A 26572-nucleotide genomic window follows, 5' to 3' on the forward strand; every position below is an offset into this window, starting at 1 on the left:
TCTCTCGCCCAGCTCCTCCCCCATGTGGTTGTGGCTTTCCCTTCCATCAAAAGCCCGATCAGCGACGCCCGCTTTTGGTGGGGGGGAAACCCGAAAGAAAGAAAAGAAAGCAGCTTTTCTCTTTCTCTCTGACTGCATCAAACACGGCACTGCCTCCAACTTCGATGGAGTTACTGCTGTCTTCTTCTGGGTAAAAAAAATAAGCAAACATAACAACGGCAGCCCTGCTCTTGCCCTCCCATTTTTCCCCCTCTCACGCGCGCACACACTCCTTTTTCCCCCTTCCCTTCCCTTCCATCGGCATCGGCGGGCGATGGCAAAAGTTACTGGCTGGTCCCCAGGCTGGCACGTCGCTCCGCTGGCCGCCCGGACATGGCTTTTGATCCTTACTTTTGGCTTTATCGGAGCAGACATCACTTGCAGATCGTGCCATTGGCAGGTGCCGCTGCAACCGCGCCAGCGGCAGCAATCTCAGCAAGGATTATTAACGCACTTGAGGACGGGGCGAGGAGGCGAGGAGGCGAGGAGGCTACCTGTGGAGAAAAGAGGTGAGAGGCACGCCGGTCCTGGGGAGGAGGTGGCTGATCCCGGGGGTCGAGTGCTCCCCGCTTCGGCTCCCGCTGAGGAGAGAGATGCCGGACTGGGATCAAAGAGACGGATGGGATCGGGGAACCTGGCCGGCGAGCCCGCAGAGGCGGCCCGGCCCGGCCTCGGAGCGCCGCCCGCGGACCTCAATAGCCCCGCCCGCCCCGAACTCCCCTCTGCGCCCCCTCGGCCCCCCGCGGCTCCCGAAGGGCGCCGGCGGGCCACCTCGGAGGCCGCCCGCGCTGCCCGATCGGCGCCCCTCGGCCGGCCGGGAAAGAGCAAGGCGGGTCGGAGGCGGCGGCGGCGGCAGAGCCGGAAGCCCAGAGGAGCGCCGGCTGAAAGCGACCAGCCGCCGCTGGAGAGCCAGGAGCGGGCGCCCCCCGAGCCGCGGCAGGCGAAAGCCACGCGCTTCAGGCTGGAGGAGCTGAAACTGACGAGCACGACCTTTGCCCTCGCCGGGGATTCGGCGCATAACCAAGCTATGGTGCATTGGTCTGGCCACAACAGCAGCGTGAGTAGTAGTGGTAGCAGTAATCATCACCACAACCACCACCCCGTGCGGGGACGGGGGCGGGGGATGGCTCACGCAGTAAGCTTCGAATTCCGGTTATTTTCTATAAACAATCCAAGGAGCACAAGACAGTATTGCCTTCCCACCTGCCGCTATCCTTCCTTCATTCCTTGTCGTCCCTCTTTGGCAGAGTTTCCTTTCTTTCTTTCTTTCTTTCTTTCTTTCTTTCTTTCTTTCTTTCTTTCAGTTTTCTGTTTGTGTGCCTAAAGTGTTTCCCTGGGGCGTCCTTTCCAGAGCAGAAAGTTTTCCTGCTCCACTTGGCACTCCCTTGAATTGCATCTTGATGCTTTAAACACACACAGACACACAAACAAACATGGGAGGGAAATTCTGGTCTTTGTGCACGGCCGGGGAGAAGGGGCTTTCTGAGGTTGCTGGGATGAAACGCGTGTAGTTCTGTGTGGGTTCAGAGATGTTAAACATTTATTGCAAAGCAGAATGAAAAGCATCCAAGATTTCAATTCAGAAGTGGCTTACAAGTGGCACAAATGTAGTCCAATGTTAAGGATGAACCATGGAATTATGAAGACTTTGTTCTTTGGTTCTTTGTAGAAGTTGTCTCTGAGATGAGGTATCTTTATTGATCTATCTGATCTCCTGTGTGTCCATTTTCCTTCTGTCCATTCCTAATATGATGACATATTTTTAACAGCACACAGGTTTGCCTTTTTCCTTCTGTCCATGAACATGTCTATTTTTTTCTCATTTTCTCTTTCACTGAAAAGCTATGTAGTATACTGACTGTTTTATAGAATTTATAGGATTGTCGTTCTTGTACTAGGATATTGGAGTAGAAAGTGTCTCTCAGTCTTTATTCTGACACTAGTTCATCATTCCCTGGCTTTAATGTAATAGTTCATGTCACTCGCAATCAATGTTCAGTTTTGATCAAAGCCATACCAGTGTTAGAATCTCCTTCAAGCTTGCTTCTGACTCCTTTCCCCTCGCTTCAAGCACATTGAAAGAGCTCAGGTTTACGACTGGAGATCGCTTCACTATGTACCATTAGTTTCTTAGGGCTGATGAGATGTCCATTGTATAAAGATGAAACTAAAGTTGCAGCATGAGGTTTTCTGCTCACCTGTTGTTCTTTGGTTTTTCCCTGTGGTATTAAAATGTGACTCATTCTCTTCTGTGTAACTACAGTAATCCAGCTCCTTTTCATTCTAAGTATCTTAAAAAGAAAAGGTAATTCCAGCTTTCCAAGGTGCCTTCTGCTGCTGTGCTGAAGATTTAACCAGATAAACAGAGCTACTTCCTTTCACACCACTGTCTGGCATAAACTGCATCTTGGAACTCTGTATAATGCAGATCCCTGGGAACTAGTTTTTAGTGAAAAGTTAAATGGAGCCAAGGAAATATAAGAAGCACCAAAACACAAAAGAAGGAAAGTCGATGCTTTTTTTTTTTTTTAATACGATAGACAATTTATTCAGTTTAGTACATCCCAGCTTTCACACTCCTTCTTAAATTGTTATTTCGGTCTGTCACTTATTGTTACTTTTACCTGTAGTCAGCTCATAATTGTAGTAAAAGGGAATTTAGTGATCTCACCATTATAAATTTCTTTTTGTATGTATGAGAATAAATTGCAATGTGGTCATTTAGTATTCATGCAGATATCATCAGCAGTTCTAGAGAAGTCAAAATGAATTGACTAGACCATAATTTTATAGGTTTTTCAGGAACTTTTAAATCAAATAATGCAAGCAAAACAAAAAACAAAAAACACTTTGCAGGTTTTTAGGACCGTTTCCCTTTCTACCCATCTTGGCTATCAGCTCTTTGATACAGTTGACTAAAATCAATCCTCCACTTTGAACTGTAGACTTTTAAAACTGATTGAACACGTTAGCCACTGCTTTGACATGATTCATGTCCTTAGCAATGGCTTACAACTTAAAAATGGGTTCAAAAGCCTCCGTCAGACAGTCTGAGCTTATGGAACAGAAGAGCTAAGATGAAGACTTTAAATTAAAACAATACATAAATGTGATAATTAGTCTACTGCGAATTATAAAATGCTACATTTCCAATTTACCTGTACGGCAGTCCTTGTTTCAAAGTGAATGGAGAAAAGTTGTTGAGTTAATTGGCCATGTCCTTTTGAGCTTGAAGTATTTGAAGGTACTTTCTCAGAGCTGACATAAAGTTTCCCAGTCTAGTTGTATGTGTTCACAACACATTCACCAAACAGCAGTATGAGGATGGTGAACGGATGTAGCCTTTTGCTCTAGATCTGCCAAATGTAGAGGAATCACCTTTTTTTTTTTGCAATTTATTTCATGGTTTGTCAATGCGCAAAATGGAATTGGTGCCGAGTCATTCTGTTCGGCTGAAGCCAGGCCTCTTTATGACCCTATGAGATGTCTATAATCCTACATGACTTTTGTTTCTAAAGTACAAGTCAGTGGCATCCTGCCCAGAGTTTTCCGCTGTGTCAAGAATTGCAAATAATGTTCAGGGTTGGATACCTTGTTGTTTGGATAATTAAGTCAATGTGGGGGAGTTGATTCCATGCATAAAGCCCTTGTTCTTTGAAGTATGTCTGACCCAGTGGTATGTTTCAGGTGATGTGCAATCATTTGCTTCCTTCTCAAGTAAGTATCACCATAAAGGCGTGGAAAAGCCATACTTGGCATGGCAAGCGCCAGCTGTAATGGCAGCACCAGCAATGGTGTCGTCTGGAGTACAGTTGCCTTCCAGAGTGCATATGTTTTCCTTGTATCTCACCTGGGTTGTCATCCCAGGTCCAGACCCCAGTTACCAGTAGCCTATCCTTGCTAACGGCCATTATCTGACTGTAGTTGTCTCAGACTCCCATGTCTACCCATGTGTCAATGCAAACAACACCTCAAATTATCTGAATTTTTCACTATCTGAATATTTTTGGCATTTTTAATCCATTTGAATCAAGAAAGTTTAGGGTACATGATGTTTAACTTAGGCTGAATCTACACATACTGTTATCATAGTGCAGCGATAACTACTGGTGCCCTTTGGTGTCATGTGCACCAATAGTTATCATTGCAGTATGATAACGGTAAAACTGCTATGTGTAGATTCAGCCCTAAAGACAGTTCAACTTGACAGATATGAAGTTTTAATAAGGAAATAAAACTATCTTTGCCCACATGTGTGGTAGACATAAGAAGAGCTGTGCTGAGTCACACCAGCATTCTGTTCCCTCAATGGCCAACCAGCTGCCAGTGGAAAATCCACAAGGAGGACATGACCACAATAGCACCCTTTTGCTCATGTTCCCCAGAAGCTGGTACTGAGAGGCATGCTGCTTCTGATACTGGAGGTAATATATAGCCATCCTGACTATCAGCCATTGGTAGCCTTATCCTCCATGAATATGTATAATCCCCTCGCATGGCCATCCAAGTTGGTGACCATCACTACATCTTATGGTAGCAAATTCCATAGTTTAACTATGTTAACTGTGGGTACATTTTCCTCACCACTGATTAACTACAACCACCTCTGATAAACATCAGATCAGAAAGGAAGTCTTCATCTGCAAGAGTGGGGCTTCCAGACAGATTCTGTTCCAATACCTTTGTCTTTGGAAATGGACCCCAGGATATAGAAACATAAAGAGATGGAGTTGACATTGTTGACATTGTTGGTTTTTTTTTTTAAAATAAGGACCTGTGCTTTGTATAAATAACAGTATGACAGAACCCACTATAGGACAATGCTTAAGAAACCAAAGTGTAACTTGTGAAGTCAGTGGTTCAAATCTCACCTAGGCCATGGATTCATTCCACTGAGTGATCTTAGGAATACTTTTATAGTGGCATCCTTCACCACCAGAACAAATGACTCATTGTAGTCTTGGCCATACTTCTGTGAGTAGCCCTTGGCAACCAGTCTTGCCTTGTAGCACTTAATGTCCCCTTATGCATTGTATCTGACTTTGAACGTCCATTTACATCAAATTGTTTTGCGGTTGGGTGGCAGCTTTGTAAGTGTCCAGGTCCCATTTTTGTGGAGAGAGGCCATTTCTTCCTGTGCAGCTTTTCTCCATTTGTCATCCTTGCCTCTAGGTAGTTTTGCAATGTCCTCTCAGCAGGTGGGTTCTGGTGCCTCACATGTTTTTACCACATAGGAGAGTCTGCATAGTGGTACTCCCTTCCTTGTCCTGCTTGACCTTCTGGGCTCTGGTTCAGTGCACTTATTAGTATTGGGTGTGTTCACTGCAACTTCTGTCCCTGCTTCAGTTGGTTGGTTTGCGTCTTTACCTGCATCTGTTGGTTGGTTTGCGTCTTTACCTGCATCTGTTTCCATGTTTGCTGACAGGCCTTCTTCAAGGTTTACTGGTTTCATGGTGCTTGATCTGGAGTTCTCATTGAAGTGAACACTGTGACTTACTATCACTCTGCATGTTTTGGGCTGGAGAATTTGGCATGCTTTTACACTGTTCACTTTATCCCAGCAGCATACCGTCTGATGCTCTGTCTCCCAGCTGTGTGCATTTTTCACTTTGAATGTGTGCACAGGCTCTGCAGCCACAGACTCTGATGTGATGTATGCTGATTTTTGTTCCATGCCACATCACATATGGGGTAGTCTCAATTGCCTTTGATGGGAGCCAGTTCTGTAGGTAGGTAGCCATCGTGACTGCTTGTTCCCAGAATTTGTTTGGAAGTCCAATAACATACTTCTCACCATCTCTTCTAGGGTCTGGTTTTTTCATTCTGCTACTCCATTCTGTTCAGGAGTGGACTGTAGTCTGGAGCTCAATGCCTTCCTCATTGAGGTATGCTTGTGTTTCCTTGCCCATGCACTTTGTCCCATTGTCAGTTCAAATTGTGCTGGGTCTTCACTGGGACTTGTTACTCATGACTGCAACAAATTCCTTGAGTTTGTCCAGTGTCTCCTTCCCATGCTTTATGAGAGATGTGCTGGTGTATCTGGAATAGGTGTCAATAAAAGTTATGAAGTACTTGTTCAAAGCAGGGGTTGGTGTATTCATTGGTCCACATAGGGCACTGCAGATTAACTCCAGTAGGCACTTGGCTTCCTTCTGGCTAGTCTTGGGTAGCAGAGTGTGGCTTGCCTTGGCTTTGATGCAGCATTTGCATTTCATTGGTGTGAGGCATGTTGATATCACCGAATCCTCTGTCAGTCTTTCTTTGCAAATTCCTTTATTGTCTCAGGGATTCTGTGCCCCAGGCATCTGTGCCAAAGTTGGATGCACTTGTTGTGGGAGATTGGGGCAGCTGTTCTGCCTTCCTCTTCCCCAATCACAAGCCTCTCATCTGTAATCCCATAGGATCTCTTCCTCCTTTTGAATAATGCACTCCTTCTCACGGAAGTGCACTGAGAGGCTGTTGCTAATTAGCTGCTTCATGGAGAGCAGGCCTCCCTTTAGGTCAGGCACATACAAGATACCCTTCATGAGGACCCTGCCCCTGCCTGTGGATGTGGCACAGTTTAAAAATCCCTCCCCAGCCCCCTCTGTGGCAATGTTCTCTCCATCGGTGAGGAAGACTTTGTCTTTTGTACTGAAATACATTTCTATGAAAGAGTCTTTGTTGCTGGTAATGTGGCTTGTTTCCCCTGAGTCAGCATGCAAAACCTGAAGGAACCCTTTCCTGAGTGACTTTGAAGCAGCTGCTCCACTTCATATCTGTGGTTTCATTTGTGGCTGCTTTGGCTTTTTCCTTAGCCACTCCAAGCGCTTTCCAGATTGAGCAGTCTGTCAGGGTGGAAACTGAGCCCATAGAGCCCCAGAGCAGTTCTGATTCTGAGGAAGAGCAACAACCCATGGGAGAGGAACTCGCTCATCTCTCACAGGCACAGCGGCAGGGAGGGATTCCTCCTGCCTGCATTCCTGAGAGTGATAGTGACCCTGGCAGTGAGAGAGCAGGGGAGGGGTTTTTGCTGAATGCTTGGCGCAGACGCAGGGAGCGGCACCAGATGGAGGGTGCCGAGAGGAGGCGGTCTGCCTGCTTGGTTCTAAAACAATGGTCGCGTCCCAAGGACCCAAGGATAAGAGGGAGGACCTCTCCATAGCCTATAAGTCCAGAGTTTTCCCACTCTTCTCCTTCAAATGGGGACCAACTGCCTTACCCAGAGCTTAGGCTACTCTTGTAACTACCCCAATGCAGTTCCTTGCTTAGTCGCTGGTGATTAGCATCTGAAAGAGTCATTAAGTTGTAAATGAAATAAAGCCTTGGAAAGAATCCTTTTCATCTGTGTCTTGAGTTGGCTATTGGAGGGGACTGTAAGAGGCAGCTAGGGCACTCCTGACACAGTCCCTCTTTAGGATCTGGCTTTCTTGCAGCGAAAGCACACTCTGGTTTCTGTCCAGTGCCTGATGTCTTCACCTGCCTGGAGAGCTGCCTGGAGACACCATCTAGCTGTGAGTCCTGCAAGACCTGGTCCTTGCTTCTCTGGCTCATTACATCTGGCCTGGGAGGGAGAGGCCCTGACTGATTCAAGTACAAAGGTTGCTGCCCATGTGGTTATTTTTGCTGTTTGGATTTGTTTATTTATCCTTTGTTTGACTGTACTGTACTTATTGTTGGATTGTTTAATCCTACTGTATATTTGTTAATGTGAGATGATTTTATGTGTATGAGTATTTAAACCGTGTTATGATTTGTTACTGTTAATTATTTGGAAATGTTTTATACTATTGTTTGCAGGTTCTTGATATTGTTGTAAACCGCTTTGAGCATGGTTTTACCATGGAAAAACGGCATACAAATAAACAGATGATGATGTCGTGTCTGGTCTCTTGGTCTCCTTGCCCACCCAGTTTTCCTTTCTGTGATTGTACTCATCTATCAGCTTGCCTTTGTCATATTCTGATGTCAGTTCTTGGTTGGATCTGGTCTCAAGGGCATTGATCAGGCCACCATATGATTCAGGGAGACTGCACAATAACAGTGCAGCAACATGGTTGTCCTTTACTTCCTCTCCTATTCCCCATAACTGCTCTACAATATCCGTCATGGAATTCACATGCTCCTGCATCTCTTAGCCCCTCTTCAGTCTCATCCCATGCGGCTTGCATGGCAGGTACAGCTTACAGTTTAAGTGTGTGCACAACAGTCCTGTGTTGCTGTGTTTTCCTTTCTGATGTGGATGACCCATTCATCTTCTACAAGCAGGCTGATCACTGGCTTTGCTTGTCTGTTCCTTTTCTCCCAGTTTCCTGAATCTAGTGCAGGCCTCTCTGTGCTTAGCACATCCCCGGGACCATCGGTGGAGGTGGGGCATTGATTTTGGTGGGGCATTGAATCCTCTCTAGCTTTTGGTCAAAACCAGCCTGAACTCTAAAGGAGCTATCAAAGGTCCTGAACCTATTTTGAGGATAGTGGTTAGCACCTTGGATAGCTCCTTTAGGGTTCTGGCTGGTCTGATTGAAACCCAAAATGGATTCCCAGCCCCATGGAAATCTAAGCCACCAGCCTCCACTGGAGACCATCTTTGGAGAGGAGCATCTCCATTTAAAATTTCCAGAGCTGGTAATTTCCATTTTTCAGCTTTGCTAACCCCACTTATAAGTCTGAGCTGCTTGCCATGTTCCCAGGGGTCTTCTCCGACCTGCCTCTCTTCTTGTTCTTGTATTCAGTCACTGGTTACAGCAGCAGTGTTCCTGGGCCCATAACCTGTTAGTGTGTGTGTGTGTGTGTGTGTGTGTCCACAACTGAGTCCATGAAGTGAATGCTCAGCAAAAGCTAGATAAAAACCTCTGATCTCAGAGGCTTCCAAGTGTCCTGAGCCCTGCTCGGCTGCTGCCAGCAGGGCAGGAAGAATGGTGAAGATGATTTTCACTTCTCCGTCCTCCTTTTAAACTTTTTTTCCCCCATGTAGATGGGCTTTTGATGACTGATTTGGAGGGGCTAGGGCTGGAGGGGCTTTGTTTCTGCCTCTCTCCCCTCCCCTTCCCTCCCCTCCCCACCAGAACAACCACTTTTTGATCTCTATGAGGTCCTCTGAGGCCACTTTTGCGACCTTGAAAAGCAGGCACCACAATTCTTTCCATAGCGGATGTGAGTGGGAGGGATCAGATCATGCCGTTTCCCTTCCTGTAGTTGTAGCAGGAGGGATCAAATCATGTCTGATAGTAGTGGGAGTGATCAGATCTTGTAGTGGGAGGGATCAGATCATGTTGTTTCCCTTCCTGAAGTTGTAGCAGTGTCTACAGCTCTGGGAAGGGATTCTGAGAAATCCTCTGGTCCCTCGGATGCTCTCTAGGAACCATATGATGACTTTCTAAATGTTCTTGTGCTTTTATAATGGATGTATTTTTAATGAATTCTTGTAAACTGCTTTGGGATTTTTAAAAAAGGGAAGCAGTATAGAAATATTCTAAAATTAATTAATTAATGTATGTTTACAGAAGTGAGTCGCTGTGTGTTTAGTGGGGCTGACTCCTAGGTAAGTGTGTATAGAAAGACCCTTCACACTCAGAAAGTTGAATATAGAATACCAAAGCCAAAGTAGCATGTCTGCCAAAGCTGATTTTTCACATCTTGCTTTATAAGACGTACAGCAAGACAGAGGCAGGAAAAGGTTGCACCTTTAAAAGAAACCTGTAGTTATTTCTTTAAATAATCAGGCAAAGAAATTGGTTTCAGAAGAGAAATGCTTATTATAAGGCAATTGAGTAATAAGATGGCATAATGAGATTCTTTTTTGTTATTCTTGAAAAGGCAAAATAAGCAACAGAAAGGCAGAATGATAATGCAGCTTTATTGCTTGGTGTAAGTATATTTTGTGTAAACTGTTCATGTGCTACCATGGAATTTATGACTGAAAACCTATCAAGTTTGAACATTCTCAAGTATAGTACCTCAATACTGGATGCCTAAGAGCGTGACTCTCTAAATTTGTGTTGTCTTGTGTTTTCTGCATTCAGGAGAACATCTCCAATAAATGTCAGAGGCTATTATATTTTGCAGTGCAATGTATCCCACTTTACACGGTGATGGTAGATGTATACGTGCTCAGGACTGACTCCACTGACAAATCTTGCATTTGAGGTGATCGAAGACATCAGACCCTGGGAGAAACAGTGGCCTGAAGTAAAGTGTGTCCTTTGCTTTTGTGGGAATTAGAATTTTACCAGTATACTACAGGAGCGTGTTTGTATATTTACAAAGTGCTTATCAAAACAAATGGCCCCTTTCTGGTTACAAAAAATAGGCGGCAGTATATTAAGCAACAACAAACAAACAAAAAATAATGCCGTAAGTTGACCCTTTTCACATTAAGGTCATCACACTCTGCTGTTCTGCATATTTCACAAATTGCTCATATGCTCTTTTATAAAACATAATGCTAGAGTGAGAAAGCATTCTGGAGTGATAAGCCAACACAAACTGCAACCAGCCTTTGAAACAGAAAAAGGTTTCCCTGACAAACAGGGAAGTTTGCAGGTTTCAGGACCTAACCAAATGGCTGCCATAAGGCACGTCACCTGGCATTATCACCAGGTGACTTGCCTGGTGATAATGCAAAATGTGTGCTCTACAACTTATGCTGTGTGCAGTGGTGCAGGCTAGGTAATTTTAGATTTAATGATCATATGGGTCCAAGTGGGGCCTTTAGAAAGCCAAGTTATTAAGTCAGTTGTGAAGCACGGAACTAACATTTCTCTGCCCCCCTTCCTGTCATTCTGTGCTTCACAACCGGCTTCACATTCCTGACATGTCAGAGCAAAGACGGAAAAACAAAACAAAAACCTGTTCGCCAACTGTTGCCAAAAAGAAATATCCTGACTATGTACAGTTTTGCATTTTAAACTCAACTGTAGCACCATAATGACTAAAGGAATAAAATGGAGCTTGCTTATGCTGCTCTGATGCGAAACACATTTCTTTAGGTAGAAGCACCATTTTGATGTAGAAAAGGACAATATAAATACATATGGTCCTTTTCTAGATCAAAATGGTGCTTCTTCTTAAATAAATGTGTTTAGCATCAGGGCAGCAGAAGCAAACGTTTATTTTTTAATTTTTTTTACATATATGTAAAATACATATATTTTGTACATATATTTTTCCTTTAAAAATAATAAAATGAGCACCTGTAACCAGTTGCCTGCTCCCTAGCTGTAAAATGTTTAAAAAAGAAGAAAAAACAGCCTGATGGGCCTAGGTGCTGATCCTGGGCCTGTTTGCTACTGTCCCCATCACCTGCTACTCTCTGGATGGTCATTTGGGGACCCTGTAGTCCGCAGGGGCCCTGGGCTTTGGCCCTGAGGTCCAGGCCTAGCTGCATCACTTGCTGGATGCACATGGGAGCACTGAAATGAAATGGTCCACTTAGTGACGCTAGTGCTGATAGCTGATGTGAACTTCAATTTTATTTCTTTATGTATTATTGACAACATTTATATACTGCCTGATGACAAAAATTCTTTGGGTAATTTACAATAAAATAACAATAACAACCAACAACAGCACACAGTAAAGTAAGACCAGGAAAAGCAAATAACATTAGAACTAAAGACCTAAGATGGAAAAAGAAAGGAATACCTCAGATGGCAAGGAAAACAGCACAATATATGTGGGTGCCAGGCAAGCATATCTGGGGAAGGCATATCAGGGGAAGGCCACATCCTAGGCCTTCTCCAACCAATGCATTCCACAACCAAGTTGCCATCACTGAGAAGGCCCTGTTCTAAGCAGCCACCCACTGCACAACATCTGGCAGGGGCACCTGGAAAAGGGCCTCAGAAGATGATCGTAAGGTCCATGTAGGTATAGGTGGGAAGAGGTGATTCTACAGGTAACCTGGACCCAGAAATAGGGATGTACAAACTGTGTAAAAAAAATCCACTCTGTCTGTGTTTTGTGGATTGTCAGGTGCCTTTTGCTCCGCCGTCCCCACAGATGGATGCGAATATTTTTTCTGTTGTGCAGAAAAATATGCAAATAACTATGCAAGTATTTACATAATTTACTTTAGTATGTATCATTTAGCATATTGTCCCACATTCCATTCAACGTTTCCTCAGCAAAAACATACTATTCTCCTACGAATGTATATACATACATTTCGGAAAAGTAAAAAAATTATCATCCGAAAGTCCACAGACTCCACACGGTTTGAGGGGGTCTCTCCGCAGCAGATTCCACAGGCTGGATTCTTAGAAATCCGAGCTCATCTTAGTTCATCTCTAATTTCTCCAGCATCCCTACCCAGAAATAGACTGGGAGTCAGTGCAGATGGCAGAGCATGTGTGTGATGCATCAGTCCCAGCTAACAATCTTGCTGTCCTAGTTTGGACCAACTGAAAATGGAAGCGTCTGGACCGCTTTCAAAGGAAGCCCCACAGACTATGCATTGCAGCAGTCCCAAAGGGAGATTACTCAGGTAAGGATAACTGCAGCAATACTATCTCTGACCAGATAGGGTTGCAGTTGGTATACCATCTTAAGCCTATGAAAGGTGTTCCAAGCCACCAAGGCTACCTCTGTTTCCAGCGACAATGCTGGGATCAAGAGCATGCCCAAACTGCCAACCTGATCCTTTAGAACAAGTGGAACCCTTTCCAGAAAATGTCAAACACAACTCAGCTGGGCAGATGAACCCCTGAGAACTGCATGCAAAGCACTCAGCATGTCTCTTCCCTCCCACCCCAAGTGATGGAATTGTGTGTGGGGGAACAAGTGAACAGGGCTTGTCCTACACCCAATTAGAGGTATTTTAAAATATGTTCAGTGGTATCTATATCTATAAAATAAAATAAATTATAGGTACACAAGGGTTTCAGTGCATCTAAGCATGCAAAATTGGAATTAAGACCGCATCCTGAATACTAGGTTTCCAACACATATAGAAAAATCACTATTTCCTGTGTCTTGGGTGACCACTTGTTGTTGTTGTTCAGTCGTTCAGTCGTGTCCGACTCTTCATGACCCCATGGACCATAGCACGCCAGGCCTTCCTGTCCTCCGCTCTCTCCCGGAGTGTGCTCAAGTTCATATTCATTGCATTGGTGATGCTATCTAGCCATCTCATCCTCTGCCGTCCCCTTCTCCTTTTGCCTTCAGTCTTTCCCAGCATCAGGGTCTTTTCCAGGGAGTTTTCTCTTCGCATTAGGTGGCCAAAATATTGGAGCTTCAGCTTCAGTATCTGTCCTTCCAATGAGCACTCAGGGTTGATTTCCTTTAGGATGGACTGATTTGACCTCCTTGCAGTCCAGGGGACTCGTAAGAGTCTTCTCCAGCACCACAGTTCAAAAGCATCGATTCTTCAGCGCTCAGCCTTCCTTATAGTCCAGCTCTCACAGCCATACATTACTACTGGGAAAACCATAGCTTCGATTATATGAACCTTTGTCAGCAAGGTGATGTCTCTGCTTCTTACTAGGCTGCCTAGGTTTGCCATAGCTTTCCTCCCAAGGAGCAAGCATCTTTTAATTTCATGGCTACAGTCACTGTCTGCGGTGATCTTGGAGCCCAAGAAAATAAAATCTGTCACAGCTTCCATTTCTTCCCCTTCTATATGCCAGGAAGTGATGGGGCCAGATGCCATGATCTTCGTTTTTTTAATGTTGAGTTTCAAACCAGCTTCTGCACTCTTCTCTTTCACCCTCAACAAGAGGCTTTTGAGATCCTCTTCGCTTTCTGCCATTAGGGTGGTATCATCTGCATATCGGAGGTTGTTGATAATTCTCCCAGCAATCTTAATTCTGACCTGTGATTCATCCAACCTGGCGTTTCTCATGATGTACTCTGCATATAAGTTAAATAAGCAGGGTGACAATATGCAGCCTTGTCGTACTCCTTTCCCAATTTTGAACCAATCGGTTGTTCCATCTCTGGTTCTTACTGTTGCTTCTTGACCCTCGTACAGGTTTCTCAGGAGACAGGTAAGGTGGTCTGGTACTCCCATCTCTTTCAGAATTGGCCACAGTTTGTTGTGATCCACACCATCAAAGGCTTTAGCGTAGTCAATGAAGCAGAAATAGACGTTTTTCTGGCATTCTCTTGCTTTCTCCATGATGCAGCGAATGTTGGCGATTTGATCTCTAGTTCCTCTGCCTCTTCGAAACCCAGCTTGTACTTCCGGTAGTTCTTGGTTTGCATACTGCTGAAGCCTAGCTTGTAGGATTTTGAGCATCACCTTGCTGGCATGTGAAATGAGTGCAATTGTGTGGTAGTTTGAACACTCTTTGGCATTGCCCTTCTTTGGAATTGGAATGTAAACTGACCTTTTCCAGTCTTGCGGCCACTGTTGAGTGTTCCAAATGTGTTGGCATATTGAGTGCAGCACTTTAACAGCATCATCTTTTAGGATTTTAAATAGCTCAGCTGGAAGACTGTCATCTCCGCTAGCTTTGTTGTTACTAATGCTTCCTAAGGCCCACTTGACTTCACTCTCTAGGATGTCCGGCTCAAGTTCAGTGACCGCACTATCATGGCTATCAGGGACATTCAGATCTTTCCTGTATAGTTCTTCTGTGTATTCTTTCCACCTCTTCTTAATCTCATCTGCTTCTGTTAGGTCCCTGACTTCTTTGTCCTTTATCATGCCCGTCTTTGTACAAAACGTTCCCTTGAGATCTCCAATTTTCTTGAAGAGATTTCTAGTCTTTCCCATTCTGTTGTTTTCCTCGATTTCTTTGCATTGTTCATTTAAGAAGGCCTTTTTGTCTCTCCTTGCTATTCTCTGGAACTCTGCATTCAGTTCGATATATCTTACCCTTTCTCCCTTGCTTTTCGCTTCCCTTCTTTCCTCAGCTACTTGTAAAGCTTCATCAGACAGCCACTTGGCTTTCTTGCATTTCTTTTTCCTTGGGATGGATTTCGTTGTTGCCTCCTGAACAATGTAACGGACCTCCATCCATAGTTCCTCAGGCACTCTGTCTATCAGATCTAATCCCTGAAATCTATTCCTCACCTCCACTGTATATTCATAAAGGATATGATTTAGGTCATACCTGAATGGTTTAGTGGTTTTCCCTACGTTCTTCAATTTAAGCCGAAATTTTGCAGCAAGAAGCTCATGATCTGAGCCACAGTCAGCTCCAGGACTTGTTTTTACTGACTGTATAGAGCTTCTCCATCTTTGGCTGCAAAGGACATAATCAATCTGATTTTGATATTGACCATCTGGTGATGTCCATGTGTAGAGTCGTCTCTTGTGCTGTTAGAAAAGAGTGTTTGCTATGATCAGCGTGTTCTCTTGGCAAAACTCTATTAGCTTTTGTCCTGCTTCATTTTGTACACCAAGGCCATGCCTGCCTGTTATCCCGGTGATTTCTTGACTTCCTAGTTTAGCATTCCAATCCCCTATGATGAAGAAGACATCTTTTTTTGGTGTTAGTTCTAGAAGGTGTTGTAGGTCTTCATAGAACCGATCAACCTCAGCTTCTTTGGCCTCAGTGGTTGGGGCATAGACTTGAATTACTGTGATGTTGAATGGTTTGCCTTAGATTTGTACTGAGATCATTCTATCGTTTTTGAGATTGCACCCCAGTACTGCTTTCCCCACCCTTTTGTTGACTATGAGTGCTACTCCATTTCTTCTAAGGGATTCTTGCCCACAGTAGTAGATATGATGGTCACCTGAATTAAATTCGTCCATGCCTGTCCATTTTAGTTCTCTGATTCCCAAGATGTCGATGTTCAGTCTTGCCATCTCATGTTTGACCACCTCCAGCTTACCTTGATTCATTGATCTGACATTCCAGTTTCCTAAACAATATTGTTCTTTACAGCATCGGATTTTCTTTTCACCACCAGACACATCCACAGCTGAGTGTCCTTTCGGCTTTGGCCCAGCCACTTCACTCTTTCTGGCACTACTTGGAAATACCCTCTGCTCTTCCCCAGTAGTATATTGGACACCTTCTGACCTGAGGGGCTCATCTTCCGGCGTCATATCTTTTAGCCTTGTGATACGTTCCATGGGGTTTTCTTGGCAAGAATACTGGAGTGGGTTGCCCTTTCCTTCTCCAGTGGACCACATTTTGTCAGAACTCTCTGCCATGACCTGTCTGTCTTGGGTGACCCTGCACGGCATAGCTTATGGCTTCACTGAGTTATGCAAGCCCCTTTGCCACAACAAGGCAGTGATCCATGAAGGGGTGGGTGACCACTTAGGTATTGCCAAAAAAGGGGAAAACATTGCACAAATTTGCACATTCATATACACATATACATATACATATATATATATATACATACACACACACACACACACACATTTAGAAACAATTATTATAATTTAAATAGCAATTCAATAGTCTCAGCATAGAGGAGAAGACTGTGACCTGGTGTTAAGTGTGAATAAGAACTTCAAGGCCTCTTCTCTCCCTTTTTTTGGTTCTTTATCTTTAAATTGGACATGGATTTATCAGCCCTTCAGATAGAGGACTGTCCTTTGATAGCCCTTCGAAGAGAGAATGGTTTTCTGTAAACTAGGACACACAGTCACCTTACCTGTGCCTTGAAGGCAGTTGTATAGGAATCTAGCACTAACAATTATGATTTGTGCTCAGAATATAAATAGATAATTTCTGCCAACTCAGTAAGGGTGCAATCCTATGGCCGCTAGACAGTGGCTAGATGGCCATAGGATTTTTCGGTTTTCAGGAACTGACCCCGGAGCCCACTCTCCAAGGTCGGTTCCCAGAAAACCACCTCCCCTCCCCCTTCCCCACCGCCTTGTAGGTGGCATGGATTGTCCCAGGCTCCACACTAGGAACAGCAGTGCAGAGCGGGAGAAAAGTGGGCATTCCCAGGGGCAGGGATGGTGGAAGTGTTGTTATGACACTTCCTATGCATTGTCTGGCACCCCCCGCCGCTCCAAACCATTCTGACTAGACAGCCAAAATCAGCCATCTAGCCGGTAATGCAGGGCAGCGGGAACACAGAGAAGATCCCCTCTGTGCTCTGCCCTCCTGGCATTGGATAGGTGGTCACCTCTGAGTTTGGAGGCGGCCGTCTATCCCCATAGGGTCTAACTTGCATGAACTTTAGATCTCCCAAGGACTGCCCTAATGCAGCTGATAAAATAATGTTAGAGTAAAGTTTTGTGTAGCTAGATCACCTGCACAGCGTCATCCACCAGCAGCTGACAGATGCTTGAAATGAGTTTATTTTCCACAGCTTTGAATCTGAATGTGTGTGTGTGTGTGTACACCCACACCCACACCCTGAAGTGGAGCTGTTTTTTATCCTCTTGCTCCTTATTAAACCTCAAGACTTGTATCTTCTGGTTCTTGGTGCCTGAAATAACCAGAGGATAAAAATGGCTGGCCGGGAGTTTCAACGGCTTGGTTCTTGCTGTTTAATCAGGAGGAGGTGAATTAAAATGGCTCCACTTTAGAGTCCCATGAGCCTCAAAGGCAATGAACCTCTCTCAGTATTGAGAAACATTACAGTGCATGAAGGTGAAGCCACCTGCTGAGGTTTGGCTTTGAACCAGCACTGTATAAAGCAAGCTGCTTTTGCCATTGTGTTCTCTAATGTTAAAACAGCAGGAAGACGCACTGATAGGTTGGCTGGGATGACATAATTCTGCAGGTGGCTGTAATGCACATAGCATTTGCTGGTGTCTAAAGAGTAGGGCCCCAAACCATTCATCATGAAGATTTGCCAACTGCCACCAGAACTATGTAATTGAATGCTTAGCAGCTAGCATCTGACAGATTGCTTTTTAATATCCCTTAAAATTGGAATCTCGGTTATAGCTAATTTCATGTTATGCAAAGACCTGTTAAATCAGGAGTGCAGAATAATAAAGCAAGTGGATTTTATAACAAAGCCAAAGACGTGTATTTATTTTAGGTGTATTAGATTAACCTGTAAGAAATATTTCCATGCAGTTTGGAGTTAATCATGTGGCAACTATAGCTGACGAGTCCAAGTACATGACTATTAGATGAAAATAGAGTCTTTAGTTTTTAAATTATAAAGGTGTGTTCCTTTTCTGATATAGGTCTCCCATGCAACTGCACCACCAAGGAGTTTGTGTGCAGGCTTTACTTATCCAAGAGTGTCCTATGTGAAAATGATATCACACATGAAACATTTCTAGGCAACAGATAAAGCTAGGTTGCTTTCATTTGGCTTTTCACATGCATGTGATTTTAATGCATAAGGACTTTCAAATGAATTGCTCTTCCCAGTGAAATCTGCCATTTACAGATACGAGAGGACTGTATCATGTTGGAGCAGGACTATTTCAATTGGTCCTAGGCTGAATGAATTTATAAGCTAGGAAGAAATGGTTAAAGCTGTCATTTGAATCCACTTGAGGTAATGAATACAAGGCATGCTTTTTATTAATATATTGGTAGCTGAAAATAAATTGATATGAAAAAAGAAGGCACTTTTTGAATTACTTCCTGCTAAGATGTTGGATCTGATTTCTTCTTCTGAGGCAGCTGGCTATGAGATATCCTGTGTCTCAGCATATATCTTGTACTAAACAAATATTTAATAGAAACACTAAAATCAGAATGACTACATTGGTGCCAATAAGCTTTTTATTAGCTTGATCGGTGGAGTTGGCTTGCTCAAGCTCTAATTAATCATGGTAGAGAGAATTGGAAAGGAACTCGCCACAGGCCAGAATAGCTTCATTGTTGGGATGGGATTGAACCACTGAGAAAACTGATACACTGTGTGTGTGTGTGTGTGTGTGTGTGTGTAGATAGTGTAATTCTACATATATTTTTGTGAGTATCCCTTCCCAAGTATACAGTCTTTCAAATTGATGAGACAGACCTATTTCTACAACATTTGATCCCCAAAGCAATTCTTACCTTTCAACTTGTTCACTGTCCTTGTCCTTCCACATGTTTACCTGAATTCTCATCTTGATCAGAATTCTTCTGACAATTTTTGCCAATCATCAGTTGAAATGAGAGGCATGGAATCTATTATTTTGAATGTTGCTGCATATAATCCGGGCGCATCTGTACGTTCATGATAATTGTTATGATACAATGGCATGTGGGGAATTGTTACATTTGTGATACTGCAGTCCATCACAATTTTAGTACTGCCGTACACAAAAATGGCACCAAAGAGCTCAGCCCTCCCCTGTGGGATCCTAGCTATAGCAATCTTGAAATGAGCACTGTGGAGTATTATTGGAGTCATTGTGACAATCTCCTGAATCATAATTTCCTTTCCTTTCCTTTCAAGCAGTGGAGCCTAGTGGCTCCAATGTCAGTGGGGCAGTAAATCCAGTCTGGGTTTTGGTCAGAACTCTAAAGGAGCTATCCAAGGTGTGAAAGCACCTTGGGTAGCTCCTTTAGAGTTCTGACTGATTCTGACTGAAACCTAGAGCAAATTCACTGCCCCACTGACATTGGAGCCACCAGCCTCCATTGCTTCTAAGCCAAAATTGTAAACATAGGCTCAGGTTATGTTTATTTTTCCCCAGTCTACTGACTGATATTTAACTCTTACATGCTTATTTGGAAATAAGCCTTACATCAGTTAGTTGAACTTCTAAGTGTGTATAGGTTTGCAGTTTAGAGAGCAAGAGTTACTCATCTTGGGGACCAGATTCTAGTTACTGTAGTTTAAGATTTATTTTTCTTCATTCAATCTTGCCAGTAAACATAACTGGCAGCATATCCTTTATTTTTGAAGCCATATAGAAGGACATGAAGACAGGTGACTCTAATTCAATTTTATGCTCAAGTGAATGTCAAAGGATTTTTTTTTTCTAAAAGAAGACTGGTGGGTCTGGGTCTAATTTATACATAAATGTCTTTTAGTAGTGATAATGATAACATTTATTATCAAGATCATACTATTATTGCAGAGGGGTTTGACCGCAGGGATTTGACCTGGAAATGCAATTTGCCTTCAGCAGAATTTTAACTCAGGCTTGCAAAAGTAAAAAGAGTCTTAAATACATCATTACGTGAAAAATATTCAAGATAGTTTGACTTGTTATCTCCAAACCAATGACACATTGTCTGGTGATAACATGAAAGTTAATAGACTTTATTTTTATAAGAGTAGTTTTCTTTTTTTCTTTTAAAAAATAAAGATATAACACTGTACGGTTGTATAGATCTACCCGGAATCTCATCCTTTGAGCAATGGTTACGCCATGGCTGATTTAGGCTCTACGTGATCCCCTTATATTTATATGAAGCCCTCTTCTGGGGTAGTGCACTGATAGAAATGTGCACAAGATATATTTACCACTTTGGGGAGGAGTGGGCACCTGAGAAAACCATAAGAATGTTAGTGTGTGTCTGTGTGCATGGGTGCACATGCATTGTACACACATGTGTGGGGAAAGGAGAGTGGGTACAAGGGACTTATCTGCTTCTTTTGAGAAAAGAAATATGAAGTGTTGCAAACAGGTTGCTCTCTGCTATGTGTTTCCACCAGTGCACCTTGACCAGCCTTGTTTGCTCTCCCGCATAGAAAAGGTCTGGAGCAGAGACTGGCCATGCCAAATGGTGGGCAGGATGGCATGGGTTTGCTGGTCGTGTTAGTTTGTTTGTTATAAGTGCTTTTATGCCACCCTTCTATCCTATTCCCAGGGGAGTTTACAAAAAGAATGCAACAGTTAAAATGTAAATCTAAAAAACTAAAATGAGCGAAGAGACAAAATGTTACAAAAGCAGCATATCATAGTCAGCAGGATTAAAATTGTATCTAAAATTCACGAAATGCTCATTGTGTAGTTGTTGTTGTTTAGATTTGCATACCACTTACCATATTTAAAACATATCTCTACAGCCAGGGGGAAGTCCTTGAGTTCTTTTGGCCACTTCTCTCACCTCATGCATTTCATATTGATGGCTTCTTTTGAAAATATGGACACACATAATCAATTGCTATATATTGTTGGTCTCTTACATAATGTCTTTAAATGCAAGGTCCAAATCCTTGGCTACAACATTTCCTCTTGCTTTTCTTTTGTACCCCTTTATTTGAGACAATAAGGAAAATGTCCTGTTATATTTTCTTCACAGCAGAGACAGCAATTTCCTCCACTAGATTTGGCAGATAGGGTCTGTTCATTTCCCCCACTGGAATACTGTTTGCTCCTTTTCTTGCTCCCTTGATTATAAAAAGAATGGATTCTGTTCATGCATTCTTTCCCTCCTTTTTCCGTGTAGTCCACAGCCAAAGAATGTTGACACTGTTGCTGGGATGTCTCATTGTGATGGACACATTGCAACAGAAACAATGATTTAAGCAACCTGAATTGCCATCGGAAAGCTGAGATCATTACTATAACATGACAGGTGGCAACAGCTTGAGACAGCATGATGTGCTATTAGTTGCTTGATTCATAAAGGAAAAAAAATGTCATTTGTCAGATAAGCATAGGTGGGAAAGTTTTGTAACTTTTTATCCATCCCATGGGCATGCAAGGTACATTTGGAGACTAATAGGAGGCAACCTTAGGTGACTGGGGATCTGCGATTTAAACAAATTGCCCTGCAGCCAAAGCTGGTAATCATTTCAAGCAATCAGACATGGCCAAGATGGTAATTAAACTGGGTACTTTTCTAGTTACAAGGTTACACAGGTGGGGGAAGGACATGTTCCTTATTTTTGGCTGTCTTAGTCTACGTAAATATTTATGTAGACTATTACGGCGAAAATAAAGGCGAACGCAAATAGCGTAGTGGGAGCTATTTGCGTTCCCCTTTATTTTCACCGTAATAGTCTACGTAAATATTTATGTAGACTAAGACGGCCAGAAATAAGGAATGCAAATGGCGGCGGCCATAGCCGCCATTTGCGTATGCATTTTTTTGTGTTTTTTTTTACCCAGAGCCCTCTGCGGCCGGAAATCCGGCTGTGGACGGCTCTGGCCTGGGCCTGGCCAGCTGCTCAGTGGAGCTGCCGCGGAGCACAGCCAGCCATTGAGGATTCCGGGGGGAGAGACAGAATGCCTCCCGCCACACCATAAACATAATCTGCGGAAAGGTAAGTACATTTCGTACATCCCTAGAATCACTCATCCATGGAGGTCAGCTATACTTCCCCTAGGAAATGTAGACCTAGAGAAAATCTACTGGAATATCTTGTCTCTTAGTTTGCATACCAGCAGAAGTCAGAGCAAGAACAGGCTATCCTGCCTGTTCTGAGTGCAGTAAAGAACAGCTACATGTAGAAGACTAGAAGACTTCACTGTTGGGATTTGGGTTCCTAATACCCCAGTCCTACCTATGACTATGGGCACATTGGTGCCCATGGGCCCTATGATAGAAACGCTAGGCCCACATTCTTACAGTGTCAATTGGATAGTGTGAAATTGGCCTAAGCTTTGAATTAGTTGGAGACTTGGGGCAGTATCCAATGGTGTCATTCAGCAAACTCAAATATTGCTAGCAGAGGCGAATCTTTCCATTGCACAAGCAGTTGTGCATTACGCTTGTGCAAGCAGTTGCACAACTGGTTGTGTGCAAGCATAATGTGAAACTGGTTGCACAATCGCATGCACAACTGCACTTCTGCAGATGTAAGTTTGGTTGGATTCTCCTCTTGCACATATTTTGGAAATTAGTTTCACTAGTGCAATGTGCTAGCAGAATGACACAGTTGGATACTGCCCTCTGTCAATAATGCCTTTTTGTATACTATTCTTGACCACCATAGCAATTCTTCTATGTAGATAGGTTCATCTTCCTGATCTATGATGGTGTATTAATTGATGAAACAAGAAAATTTTGTTTTACGAAATTCTCCAACATCCCTAATTCCAGCAACTGTCACGCCCTGTCACTTACTCTTCCCAACTGTCATTCTGACTCCACCCACACATCTTCTACTCACACATTCTCTCCCCTCCCATCAACATTCTAAACAACTGTATACCTACTTTTGGGCCACCTGGTATATTGTAAAACAGGATAATTCTGGAATTGGCACTGGTAATAATAGTCCACACAGTGGGAAGATGGATAAGATATTATTTTTCTGATACTTCTGCAGAAATGCAAAAACCACAAAGGGGCGTTCTGCTATGAATTTCAGTTATTTTGGTGAGAAACTGTAGATCTTTGTGGAAAAATAGTTCAGACTTATAAGAGTATAGCTGGTGTGTTTGTTCTACCATACCCATTATATATTTAATGTTGTACAGATGTGAGCATGTCTGAGAATCACATAATGTATGTAGCCAGGCCCATAGCCAACCTAAAAATTCTGAGGGGGCTACTAAAAAGTAGTGGGGACAGCTTATCTGGTTTACAGACAAAATTGTAAACTGCTTTTTATTTGTTTGTTTGTAAAAAAATAAATGGGGGGGCAGAGAAAATGTAGGTGGGGGGCAGGCCCCCCTAGCCCCCCCTAGGTATGGGCCCATATGGAGCAACTTTAGATTAGACCACCATAACACAGAGTAACTCTTAAATACATGTGCATGCGTGAGAACACCTGGTGCCTATACAATGCTAAATATAGCATAGGATTGCACAAAATAAATTGCGCAAAAGATTGCACACACCACAAATTCCAAAAGGAAAAAAAATCCTCCTAAAGGTCTAGGAGCCACATTTGTATCACTGCATTTCGTTTCAACTGAAATTTGGAAACAATTTAAACTCCATTTACATGCTAAAACATGAAGCCAGGAGTGTGGGAAACTCCATTACTGGTATGCCTTCAGCCTGTATCTTTGATGTGGGATAATAGGGTTGCATTAGTGTCAAATCCAATTCCTGATTCCTTTCGACCCATTGCGCAAGGCATTGCACAACTCATGACAACTTCTCTAGGCTTGCACTAGTTGTGCTAGCTGTTCTGCTAGGGATTCTGCTAGTGGTTCTGAGCCTGCTAGTGGAAGAATGACAACTCTTGAAATGTTTCTGCTAGTGACATTGAATATAACCCATCGTAACCCACCTTTCAGATATCTATATATTGAAATGGATGAATGAGAACTGGCTTGCAAAACATTTTGTTCAGTTAAAATGCTATGTAAACAAGTATTAAATGGGAAGGGGGCTGCCTGGGAATTTTACTGTGCTACTTTCAGCCTCCCCCTCCTGAAAGAAGAAGCCCTCCGCCACCCCATACAAGAGGTCTCTAGTAAAAAAATTGGCCTAAGCTTTGAATTAACAGAACACAGAAGCAGATAGCATATGACATAAATAAACGTTAATTTGGCTGAAAACAGCACAGAAAGGGTAAGAAGAAGACTGATGTCTATCACAAAATATACAAGAGGTCACTGCTAAGTCTCAGTGCTCAGTATTTCATCTGGATTTCAAGTGCAGTAAATGATGCAGATGATAATTACTTTCTTTTTATTGCATAGTAAATAGCTGTGTACAATCTCTCATAAATTGCTAGAGTGATGCCCTGGAGCACATAAATCTTAAGGAGCATTTTCCCTGCCCCGCTAATAATCCTTGCAACATGCAAGACAGGCATCTTTCTCCCTTTGCCTTTTGCCCCGATAACACATTGAAGTGAGCTACCAGGTTCTGTAGGAAATGAGCTTGCAGAAAATCAGGAACAACCCACTGGTGTGTTTCAATCCATCCCCTGGAAGGTTTTGTGTAGCTAGTTGTTTGCTGTTCTTTATGCACAATGTGTTTAGCAGGGTGGGCGGCAGTGGTGGGGAGGACATTGCATTGAGCACATTCCAGTGAGCAGGCATCATAGCGCTCCTATCAGATGGAAGTAAGCAGGCATGGAAGAGGCTCAGGCTACATATGAGACAGTCATCTGGTTGCTCTTCCCAATATAGAGCCATGGAAGCAGGCCTTGACTGTCAACATGGTTAAGCTACATTATATGAGTCAAAGGAATCATTCATACTGAATTGATCGCTGACAGAGTATGCGTCATTCAGTGTAGATTCTTGGATTTGCTGCTTCCACTGCAAGCTCATTGACATCTGTAAAGTGTACCATAGTCTTCGTCGGTCATGAATGCCTCTCTTGACATCCCAAAAGGCATTGCACTGAAATGTAGAGAATAAACAGAATGATGTAAAGCCCAGCATTTCTTGCTCTGTTTTTAATGAGCCAAGGCACAAGAACCCAAACAATGGAGTTTGTTTCAAAAATTAACTGAATTAATCAAGGCATGTAGCGACGGTTGATTGATGCTTTAAAAATGAAATGCTTGGAATTAAGGAACATCTTCCTCTGAGTGATTAGCTGGTGGGACCTGCTACGGGATACACCCATTTTAGGAGGGAGGATCTGTCCCAAAACTCTTGTCACAATCTATTGGCCCACTATTCTCCCCTGGTCCTCATGCTATTATATAAAAATCTTGCATAAAACTGTGAATCAGATTATGGATTGAAATACGGCTGCAATCCTATATCTGCCTACCTCACTGGGACTTACTTTTGGGTAGACATGCCTATGATTGCATTGTAAACTGAAAACACCCCCCCACACACCTGATCATATTGTTGAAAATATGACCATGTTGCATTATTTTTGAAAGACAATGTTATGAAAACAGTATTAAATTCCTTGCAACACCCCATTTGACATGACTCTGAAAAGAGAGAAATGGGAGAATTGTCTTGATTTTTTTTAAAGTTGCAAATGTGACCTGTACTACTTGAAAGGGGAAACAGTGCCGAATTAAAAAGAAAATGGGGAAAACTTTGCTTTCTTTGGTTCACATGGAAACAACTTAGAAATGAATTAAGAAGGCCCAGTGCTAATTTTTATTCTTGTGTGTCCTGAATATTTGAGGAAGGATGCTAAGAAAGCAAGTCTATGCACCAATTATTCCAGGGTAGGGGGAGATACGCAGCTGCTCTGCCAGGAAAACCACCATGTTTTGTACATGCTCAGCTGGGGGGTGGGGGAGAGAAAGACACACAACCATGAAACACAGAAACAGCATAAAAATGGCCGTCACAGGAAAGAGACATCCCCGGAAATGCAACCAAAGCTCTGAAATAATGGAATGGGCAGTTCTACCAATGTCTCTTTCATGCCAATGGTATATCTAAAGTTCCACCAGTGTAGCAGGGCTTCCGTCAAATCCTGTAGCCCCCCAGCCATTTTACATAAGCACTAAGAAAGGTTTATGTAAAATAGAAATGACAATAAGACAAGGACAGTAGTTCAATTTTTGTTATGTTTTTCATTTCATTTCATATTCATTTTACATTTCTATACCGCCCAATAGCCAAAGCTCTCTGAGTGCTTTACAGAGATGAAAAACCATACATAGTATTAAAAAACATTTACATACAAACATATAAACAGACAAACACACACAGATAGACATCTATCTGAACAATTTTAAATGATCAGCAAAAAAAAGAATCCAGGACCTGATTAAAACCTCATCAAATGCTGCCAAATACCTGACTGAAGAAGGTCTTAACCTTCCACTGAAAAGATAACAATGTTGCCACCAGGTGGGCCTCATAGGGAGATTGTTCCAAAATTGGGGGGCCACTACTGAGAAGGCCCTCTCCCTTGTTGCTGTCCTCTGAGCCTCCCTCAGAGGAATC

The 26572-nt window shown here is 43.1% G+C and overlaps 1 protein-coding gene across 2 annotated transcripts in view; it reads left to right on the forward strand.

The window, feature by feature from the left end:
• Positions 1-313: 313 nt before the first annotated feature.
• The window catches only part of SORCS1 (sortilin related VPS10 domain containing receptor 1), a 618971-nt gene continuing 592712 nt past the window's right edge, over positions 314-26572 (forward strand). For both annotated transcript variants that reach the window (XM_084841982.1, XM_084841983.1), the window contains exon 1: positions 314-1096. In XM_084841982.1, coding sequence (XP_084698108.1) covers positions 314-1096 — 783 coding nt within the window. The remainder of the gene's footprint in view (positions 1097-26572) is intronic.

Source organism: Heloderma suspectum, chromosome 3, assembly GCF_057233095.1.
Source record: "Heloderma suspectum isolate Gila_16-S chromosome 3, 16-S_ref, whole genome shotgun sequence".
In the NCBI taxonomy this organism is placed as follows: domain Eukaryota; kingdom Metazoa; phylum Chordata; class Lepidosauria; order Squamata; family Helodermatidae; genus Heloderma; species Heloderma suspectum.